The sequence below is a fragment of the Enoplosus armatus genome, chromosome 21 (assembly GCF_043641665.1).
Source record: "Enoplosus armatus isolate fEnoArm2 chromosome 21, fEnoArm2.hap1, whole genome shotgun sequence".
Taxonomy (NCBI): Eukaryota; Metazoa; Chordata; class Actinopteri; order Centrarchiformes; family Enoplosidae; genus Enoplosus; species Enoplosus armatus.
Genome location: NC_092200.1, coordinates 5,643,041 through 5,653,599, shown reverse-complemented (window position 1 = coordinate 5,653,599; position 10,559 = coordinate 5,643,041). Strand labels below are relative to the sequence as shown.

The 10,559-nt window shown below is 40.8% G+C and overlaps 1 protein-coding gene across 2 annotated transcripts in view; it reads right to left on the bottom strand.

Annotated features, from left to right (window-relative positions):
* Positions 1-224: 224 nt before the first annotated feature.
* Positions 225-10,559, bottom strand: part of LOC139304544 (cadherin-7-like) — an 80,266-nt gene continuing 69,931 nt past the window's right edge. For both annotated transcript variants that reach the window (XM_070928479.1, XM_070928480.1), the window contains 2 exons: positions 8,049-8,297; positions 225-739 (listed from right to left, as the gene is read on the bottom strand). In XM_070928479.1, coding sequence (XP_070784580.1) covers positions 225-739; positions 8,049-8,297 — 764 coding nt within the window. The remainder of the gene's footprint in view (positions 740-8,048; positions 8,298-10,559) is intronic.

Sequence of the window (10,559 nt, the reverse complement as noted above, 5' to 3'; positions counted from 1 at the left end):
AAGTCTGTGTCAAAACTCACCATGGCACGCTTTTGAAAATCCATACAAGGAGGTAAACAAACCAAAAACCTTTGAAGTCAAAGTGTTTTTCTTTCAATCTCTCTTGTGTTGTCTTTGAATATTTTCCTCCAATGCACTAAGGCAGACAAAATCATTTTCTCTGACAATAAATTACTCTTATTTTTTTTTTTAGTCCAAGAAATGTTAAGAGAGACATTTAGGGGCTAAGAGAAGACACTGGTGCCGTCGCTGTTGCCGTACAGGTCGGCCAGCTTTTTGAAGCGTGGTCCCCAGTTGCTGAGATAGTCATAGTTCTGATCTGAGTCTGTACTTAATGATTCCAGTGAGCTTAGCGACTCCGCTACAGAGCCGCTGCCTTCAAAAGCATATGTCTGCAGAGAGTCATACGGGGGAGCTGCTGGGTCCACATCAGCATCCTTAAGTCGCTCCCAAATAAACTCTCGAAACACCACGTTGTCCGGCAGGGATTTATAGGCCGGGCGAGTGGTTGATGGGTAATGAAAGAAGGTGGGAGTGTCTGGCGTGACATCTCGCCGCACGTTGGGGTCTCTGATGACGTTTAGGTTGCGCAGGGTAACCATGTCAAAGGCCTCCGTGTCCTCCTCTCCTCCGCCTTCGTCGTCGTAACGGACGATGTTCTCTCTGATGTCCCTCTCCTCCTCCAGAATCAGGGGCTCCTTCCTCCTCCGACGCATCGTCACAATTAGCAGAACCATCACTGCAGAGAGAGGGAGAGATGTCTGAGTCAATATTGACTGAAAATGTGCATATATTCTGTGCCTGTCAGCTGGAAAGAAGAGCTCAATACACTATGACAGTACTTGTACCACAGGGGGTACAGTACATGGTACACTGTAGAGTAGCTCAACTAATTAGATACTATATATATAAAACTAATATTATATATATAAATGTATTATATATACATATACAAGCAATGGATGAAGGGTGAAATAGAGGCCTTAAGTAATGAATGAACTGCCTTAGCCTCTCCATGTGGCACAACTGCAAGCTTAAACCACCCGTTGACAGTTCAGTTGTATGGCAATATTATTGTAGGCCAACTGAGTTTTAAATAACATCCTGTTTAGACTGAATTCACATGAACACATTTGAAGGGGCAGTGAAGGGGTATTTGAGTCCATCTGGTAAAAGAAGGCTGGGAACTACAGCTCTATGAATCCAATCAGAGTTTAAAAAACTAAACCTGCAATATAATATATTGTGCTCCTCTGTGGTTTCCACCACCTACATCTTGCTTGGAGACTTCCACCAAACTGGAATCTGTGGCCCTCTGAGATCTTACCAGAAGCCCTCCTCCAGCCCCTGTTCCCTTTCCCATACATTATTGCTGAAAATAACTCTACGCCCAAGCAAACTGGCAAATGTCTAATGATCCTCTATCCATCAATGTCAAGCTGGTGCCAGTGAAATATCGTTCCGTGGGCCCATATTTCTTTTCCTTCTCGGCATTGAGCTACTGCAGGCAGCAGAGAAAGAGGCCCAGGAACCAAATTCAAAACACCACTTCACACCCTCTAATAAGGGAACAAATGGAAGAGATGGAAGGGAGGAAGGTGTCACATGGAAAAGCTGCGGGAGATGAATGGGTAGCTCTCTGTTGGCTATTTGGTGACTGCTGGTAGCCTACAACAACAGCACTAGTATCACCACTCAGCGTTTTTTGCGAAATACTTGGAATGGCCCCTCCAGTCTAATATCCCCTCCTAATATCCATGGCACCTTCTTTAGTGTTTCAAGACAGAGCGCCCAACATTACTGTGGAAGATTGTTTCCTCTGATTTTAGGAACTCAAGTCATTCTAAATTCCATTCGATTCAGTAGGGCTTCTCCAAAGTGAATTACAAAGTGGCACATTGAAATAAAATATTCTCAGTGCTTTCCAGCAAAGCTCTTTAGGGTTTAATGCCTAGAAGGCAGCCACGATGCGTCGCAGACTGGAAGCGGGCCAACATCCAATCACGTCCTACTAGGATGAGCAGGTGGATGGCCGAGCATACAAATACTCAGTCTGTGTCACGTACCAAGGGTCCTGTAAGAAATGATTTCCAGCTCAGACAGTTTAGCAAACACACAATCACGATGCTACAGGAGCCCCACTCTTCATAACACATTTACTGATGATGTACACTAAATGAAAAACACAGATCAATTTAGTGTTGCAAAGGCTTTTGCTGTAATTGAATTGTTTAAATGATCTACCCCGAACAATCGATAGTGAACAAGGTGAGTTTTCTGTGCTGCCCTTTTCTTACCTGCATGCATCACTGAATGCACTTTCTCATTAGAGTATTTTTTCCATGTGCTGTGTGATTCTAGTGAACCTGCAACTGATTATTCATTCATTTCATCACCCACACGCTTCCCTATGTCTCTGCTCTACTGCAGTGCAATTTCTAAGAGAGGTATCAATCAGCGACTGTGACTCTGTCTGAAATGAACGAACTGCCTAAATAATAATTTCTGTTCGGATCATGTTTGACGAAGTGTCATTCTTGTGTTAAAAAACAAAGCATCCTTCCCAAATTTTTAAAGGCCCTGAAAACCTGTTAGCTTCTTACATGAATGCGAAATCTTCTGCAATGAATATGAATACAAACAAATGTTATTGAAAATTTAGCAAAAAACAAAAAAGTGTACAGTCTGTCAGCATGTGAGGCCATTCAAAACTCTTAATCTGACTGGACAGAGCATGCTGGCACAGTTTAGGTTCTGATTAAAAGCTTGATTTAATGGGAGATTAATTAACCAGCTGTTCAGTATCTGCTGTACATATAAAAACAGCATGGGACATGGCCGACAAGGCAGGGCCGAATATCTTTACATACAGCGCATAGCACTCATACAAATTATGGATCTCAACTACTGTCCTACTTGGGTATAACAAACAAGGATGGTGCGCCTAAGTTAAATGACGTGTATCTCAGTGATGGGAACAGTTAGGATTTGTATACAGCACTATAAAGAGACGATAAAACGGATACTAAAGAGGTAACACAAATCTGAACTTTTGCATATTTCATTAAAGATACAGTGAAATAAAAAACGAATTTTCCAAGTTGTAACCCTGTGTCCTTGTACAGATTGTTCATTTACCTCTTGTTTAATGCTAAATATATCTTTATATCAAAATCTCTGAAGTTTCAATAAAACTGTACATACCTTTGACGAACTCAAATGTTATTTGGGGCGACCGGCTAAATAAATAAAGATGCTTTAACTGCCCTTTCTCAAAATGTTTGAATAATTGTAATTAGTTTTTAACCACGTGTCATGGTTGATTTGAAATACAACTTGTAACTACCAGGGCTGCAAGAAATGATTATTTTCATTTTCAATGAATCTTACGATTATTTTCTCAATAATCTACAAATTGTTTGGTCTTTAAAATGTCAGAAAATAGTGAAGAATGCCTTCAAATTGCTTTTTTTGTCCGACCAACAGTCCAAAACTCAAAGATATTCATTCACAATAACATAAAACAGAGAAAAGCAGCCAATCCTCACATTTGAGAAGCTGGAACCAGGAAATATTTGTCTTTTTTCCTTCAATCGTGCAATCGTTGTAGCTCTAGTTGCTACTATTTTGAAAGTGCTTTAATAAAAATGTACTGAAAATATGTAACTATGAGAACAGAGAACAACAAGCAATGGAAGAAAGCTGGCAAGAAAACAAAGGTGTCTAGACTCATGAAGAGGTCTCATGCCTCCTCATCAACATGACGGATATCACTCCTGCATGGATGACGCATTCTGCACCATAACTTGATGAAGGGCATAGAAACAATCAGAATCAGCAAACACAAAACCTCCACGTTACCGGCCAAAACTGTCACATCTATTCTATGTTTGCTGCATGATTCAAATAGCTTTTATGGTTTCTTTGCCGTTGCTGATGTTATCTGTCACACTGTTTACTGTGTATCTGTCCACATTATGTGCCTGTGCTTCTTTACTGTCTTTTCAACATTTCGGTTTTTATTTTGTTCTACGTATCCTTCTTTTCTCCCAATCCCCTTGCAAGAGGTCTTTTTAGCTTTTGCCAGGCTGTCATTATGAGGACAAATCTGCCGTTAATTGACTTGCTCAGTTAAAAAAAAAAGGGGGGCTGATTTCCTTTTTATTTTAGCATGTCAACCAAGTGTTGTAATGATAGCAAATATAATTACACAGATGAAGCGCACGAATCTGATGCAGCCATCCGCTGGTTACAATGTGCACAGTCGAGCTTAAAGATCAGATCTGAAAAAGACACTGTCTGCTGTCTGAATACAGACACATAAATAGAGAACCAGACAGAGGGCTAACACAGGAGACACACTGTAAAATAAGAGACTGACGAATGGACATGAAGATTTATAGAATGAGTCTGATAAGCAATACTCAGACAGAAATAACTGGAGATTTGGAGCGCTACGTAATGTCCTAATTGGCCCTCTGGAGGATTGAGCAATACCTGACTTGTACTGGGAAAAAAGGCGCTGGATCTAAACAAGATAATGATCAGTAGTTTGGATGTATCATCCAAAAGTTACTGTATCATTAAAAAAAGAGAAGGTTTTTAAATGACATTTACAAAAAACAGAGTTGTTCCCAGGCGTTTTCAGAAATATTACTGCAAAGAGTAGAGGACAAGCTCAGTAATTAAATCTAAAAATATCAACCTATGATTAATGACCACTTAGCTTAAGAGTACGTAGAGGCAAAGCTAATGTGCACGCAGCCCTGTGTGGTTTAAAGGCAGGCAGGTGGAAACTGCACACTTTGTATCACAACTGTTGTGACTGAAGCTCTCAGACACAACTGATGAATCCTAAGACAAGTAAAGGACTGGCACTCTGGAGAGCTCTCCTCGCACAGCATGCATTGTAGTTATTAGACTCCGTCATGACGACAGATAACTGGAATCAGTGCTGGTAGGAGAGTGTGTTCCTCTCACCTGATGAGAAAGAGAGAGATTGATGGAGGAGGCAGATTTAAGACCGACAGCACCTGAGGATGACGGCAGCGAGAGACGCGTCTCGGGTCTTATTCCGGCTCGTGTCTCATCCAAAACAATACAATCACACGCAATCACGGCCTCAATTGCTACCTACAGATTGAAAGAGGTCTTGATGGAAGACTATCAAGGAAGACCAGAATAAAGGGTTGGGATGAGCACATGGGCTGTTAATAGAAGGTAAGAAGGAGGGGCTGTGAGAGAATATGCACAAAGAGGAAACGCAGAGAAGAAGGAAAGAGGCTGATCCAATTGAGCAAAATAGACTGATGGTGACAGCGAAGAACACACACACACACAAACATAGAGACAAGGCAACTTGGAGGTATATTAAACTGGAGGCCATTAGTTCTAAGCCTGTGGCCTGAGGCCATGCTGTGCAGAATAGAGTCAGCTTTCATTAGCGACGCCGGGTTCAGGGTTGTGTGGCCACGTTTTTCCCCCTGTTGCTCTTTTGAAGTTTTCATTCATCACAAACTTCAAGGGGGCTGGAATATAAAAGCAAAGTTTGACCTCATCAAAGAAGTCATTTCAGTTGTTGTATATGCTGTTTAGATCCTCCTCAGCTTTCAATGAAGATCACCTGAGCGTTAAACTACGACTCGGTCATGATGGGGTAACGCTTTGTCTGTGGGCTTTATGAGCAATAATACAGCCTGGGGGTGATGGCTCAGCGCTGCATTATCTTTAAGGTTATGTTAATGAATTCTCATTTACAAGTGGCCGTACTCACATCTTAACATATGGTGTTACAATAGAAAACAGAAGCAGAGGAGTGCCTGCCCTTGAAACGCAGTATTCCATACAGTGCTTATCTCTAAGACCTTCATGAAATATTATAATTAAGTTTATAAAATACACTGACACGTATCCGGGGGAAGCCATCATGAGAGCTCCTTTGGAGGGGAAATCTAAAATCTCATCACCGACTCAGGCTGCCTACAGGCACTTCTTTCTCTCAATGAAAACGCACATCATTATACTTTATTTTTTGGTATATCGTGTGCTCAAACGCACGAGCAGCTCTGTCACATAAATGACACATAATCATAGAAATAGAAGAAGCTAAGCATAAAGTGTAAATACTTAGAAAATTAGTAAAATCAGGACCCTTGTCCTTGACCAGTGTCCAATCAAGTGCACGTATTCATATTAAATCCTTTTTAAACACTAAAAGTATATGTTGAATATACAGTAATGTCTCACAGCCAGTGCCTCTTTTTGGACAAATAATCTTACTCTCTTACATTTCTCAAAGGTGGGACAAACATAATTACATATTGAAAATGAAATCAAGGTAACGGCCTTGACTGACCACATATTCCATCAGTTCCTGACTCAGTCGAAATACCCACAGAATTAATTCTCCCATCTGATGGTTCCAGCTACACACTCAGGCCAAATAAAAATACTCCAAAATTCCCCCAAAACCAGGATACCGACTCTAGTTAATTGATCCTGTTGGCAGGAGTTCAGTGGTATCTCACTTGTAAACATCCAGGCTGCTATTCAGAGCCGGCTGACCTGGGTCACACGCATTTACCGAAGAGGAAATATGAGGGGAAGATAACTCCCCCCAGGTTTGACATGTGCGAGACCTCAAGATGCAACTCCCGTTCTAGAAAAAGCTTCTCTCACACATTCAACCCCCCGAAGAATGCATAACAGCGAAGATACGTCCGAATGGGTTGCAAATACGGAGGTTTTGTAGTGAAGCACTGAAAATCTACATTAGCTCCACTTAAATCTGAACTTAAATCTGAACTGCAGATATATACTGCTTAAATATATCCCCGCTGCCATTTCATCTTCTGATCTGCTAAGGGTCAGTACAAAAATGATTCATATTTTAGTTTTATTTAATAATATTAAAAAATACAGAGTGGCTGGAATATTTGAACATTCGCCATTTTGTTATGTTTGTCATCAATATATTTCTATATATAGAAATTATTAGCAATTGCTTTTTTATGAAGTGAAGTTTAGGTTTCAGACTCTTCTCCCCACCCAGTCATTTCTGTACAGTCCCTAAAGTGATGCTGCTCAGTTGCTTCGGTAACTTCTGCCATCACGGCTGCAGCTGGTCATATATATGGTTTATGGTTAATTATTTTATTTTATTTATTATATTTTCTGTCTGCAACTATGTGTTTTTATTTATGCTGCTGATTGTCTTGTCCACATCTCCCTTGAAAAGGAGATTCTTGATATCAACGGGGCGTTCCTGGTTAAATAGAGGTTAAATTAAAAAGTAAATGGTCATACACACATGCTCAAGTGCAAACAGTCCAACGACGAGTGTTCAAGACAGCTTTCTGGAGATATAACAGTGTTTACGTAACTGCTTTCTGCTGCCGCTTTCTGGCATTCTGTGATTTGGTTTCGCTTGTTGTCTGTCATATTAGCTGTTGGAGCTAATAGACACACATTTCAAGCCAAAAGTATAGTTTTCCTGTTAGACCACAGCCACGGCATTGTTCACATTAGTTCCAACTTGACCAGATGCAACAGTAAAATGCTAAAGTGTCAGTGGTAGTTAACCAATAATAGAATATAACACTCATTAGGGTATTTTTACGTTTGATATTTGAGTGCATTTTGCAGATGATACTTCTATACCTTTACGTAAGTACAATTATGAATGCAGCACCTTTAACTTGTAATAGAGTATTTCTATATTGTGGTATTGCCACTTAAATTTTACTTAAGTAACAGATCTAAATACTTCTTTCACCACAAGCAACACCATGATGAAGCAAGTAAACAAATCTCCAGTTATAGAAGAGTACAATCCGAAGTACTCGGAGAGTACAATCAAATTAAACTGTTAAACTACAATTAAACTGTTGAATAAAATGTCTTCATATCTGATAGGAACACTGTCCAAAGCTGCCACACGGTCACCTCTACAATAGCTCTCAATACCTCTACAAAAGCTTTAAGCCAACCTTTTCCAGTAGTTATTTCATGGACTTACGTCTCTGACACTGAGGTCATATAGATCTTACCCAGAAGTGTGATGATGCAGCCCAAAATAGCCAGGAGGGCGCCGGTGCTCAGGCCAGTCGCAGTGTAGGCCACGGCTCCACAAGACAAGGCCACGCCGTCAGAGTCACAGTCACACACACGCACCGAGAGAGTGTTTGTGCTGCTGAGGGCAGGACTCCCACTGTCCACAATCAACACGGGCAGCCGATACACAGGTTGCTCCCGTCTCCTGAAACCCCCTCGCTTCGTCAATATGGACGCCGTGTTATCTGCAAAAAAGAGAAAAGGCATACAGTAAGAAAAAAGCCTGTGAAGCTGTATTTAATTTGCCTATCAAGTTTATTGGCTTCAAATGAACAATGAACTGCATATATATGACTACCAGAAGGCTTAACTTCTATTCTGTAATGATTGCTGTGCTTTGGTTGTGCAGTTTGAAATGATTTTACAGTATTAAAAGCAGGAATACCAACAGATGGTGTCATTAACACGATTCATTACATGACACGCTGTGGCGTCTCTCCCTGATCTTGACCACCTGTTGGCTAATAACAGCCTTGGTTTGATGGTAAAATCTTATATGAAATTTCAGCATATGAGAGAGAAAGAGGCAGCCAGAGGAGAACAATATGCCATTACACCAGCTAAAAAAAGCCATTTCATGACAACTATTTCAATAGATTGAAATTCACTTTCATACTGAGCAGTCACAATTGAAATGTAGATTTTGCCTTGAAGGACAACTCCTTTGTTTTTCTGAGCGATATTCAGATTGCTCTTTGCTTTGCTCTCAGAGTCTTAGAACAGAGCGGTAAAAGTGAATATAGAGAGCGCCACATTAGTCAAATCAGCGAAATGTTCTCACGGCTGAGGAAAAACACAGTTGGCTAACAACTGTGATTGGTTGAAAATAAAACACTTAAATTGTTACATAAATATGCTCTGGTACTGAATGTGAAACATTTGGTCGTGTCTATTATTTGTCCTCAAAGGACATCTGCGTGCAGCAGGGCAGAAAACACATATAAGTAAAAATGAGACGTTGAGGCATTAAGCTACGTGGCAAAAGTGTGTAAGCACCAGAACGTTACCCTTATGCGACTGCTGATAATTCATTCTGAAAACAGGGCCGCCAACAACACCCTCCACTCTCCTGGTTTCAGGCTTTCCACAAGATAGTGGAACCTGGGATTTGCTCCCATTCAGCCACAAGAACATTAGTGAGGTCAGGCAAAGATATTGGACGTTAAGACCTGGCTCGAAGTCTGCCTACCAGATCATCCCAAACGTATTGGATGGGGTTGAGGTCATGGCTCAGGTCGGTCAAAGTCTTCCATAGCGAACTGGGAAAACCCTTTGTTTGTGGAGCTGGCTTTGTGCTTGGGGGCATTGTTGTGTTTACACAGAAAAGGGCGTTCCCCATATACAGGCGCAGTATCCAGAAAAATTGTGCTCCAGTTGGATGATTGCGCCAACACATGAAGTAATATGCCCTTTATGTAGCAAAGCAGAAAGTAAAGGTGCAAAGGTCAAGGTGGTAGACAGGTGTGTAGTGTGTCATCACAGACCTGCAATTATCCCTATTCACTAGCCCCAACCCTTCCCTAACTTTAACCAGTGCCTCACCTTAAAGGCCCCGAAAACCTGCCGTAAGTCCAACATAAACCCACTGTATTCTTGCACTGTTACAAAATTTGGGGGTTATTTTCACATTAAAAGTTTCTGTTTCTTCTTTTTTCGTGGCGTTCTTCTCGCTGGTTTGAAGTGGGCGGGGCTCAGTTCGAAAGTGGTGATGTCAGATGCCGTAAACCAATCAGAATTTTGCAACATTTCAATGAGAATCTGACGGCAGTTTGTGGTCACCGTCAATCAAATCTGATCAAACCACACCCACACAGGCTGGATGATTTTGAGTGTTAATCTTTTAAAACTTTTATTGTTGCTTATTTGGTCACAATATAAAATGTTTTAGAGAAATTAAAGCCAAGTATTCATGGGCTTTGTCATGGGGGGGGGGGGGGGGGGGGGGGGGCAGCTTTGGCTCTGTCCAAAATAAGAAAAAAAATCATCAGCACAACCAAAGCTCACTAATTAACATGTTACATTGGGATGTTATTCATTTCTTGGCGAGGTGCACTGACTAAGCTAACCGTCTCCTGTAGCTTCATATTTACCGGATAGATATGAGAGGGGTATCGACCTTCTGGCAAAGTTACGCAAGACAGCAAATAAGCATGTTTCTAACTAATCCTTTACTTCTAACCAAGTGTTTTAACCTTAACCATAGTTTATTTGCCATAACCACAATCTCTCCCTAACCTTAACCATACCAATGCTATGAAAAAAGAAAACATTGGAATTAAATGACAAAAAAACCTAATTGAACAGAATTGTCGGGTGATAGTGTTGTATACATACGTACACTCAACATATTTAAAGCAAGGTAAACACCGTATATTCACAGAGAACATTTCTTCAACAAAGCTATCAAAAAGAGTCAGGGGTTACCTTTAGCATCATGTAACACAGAT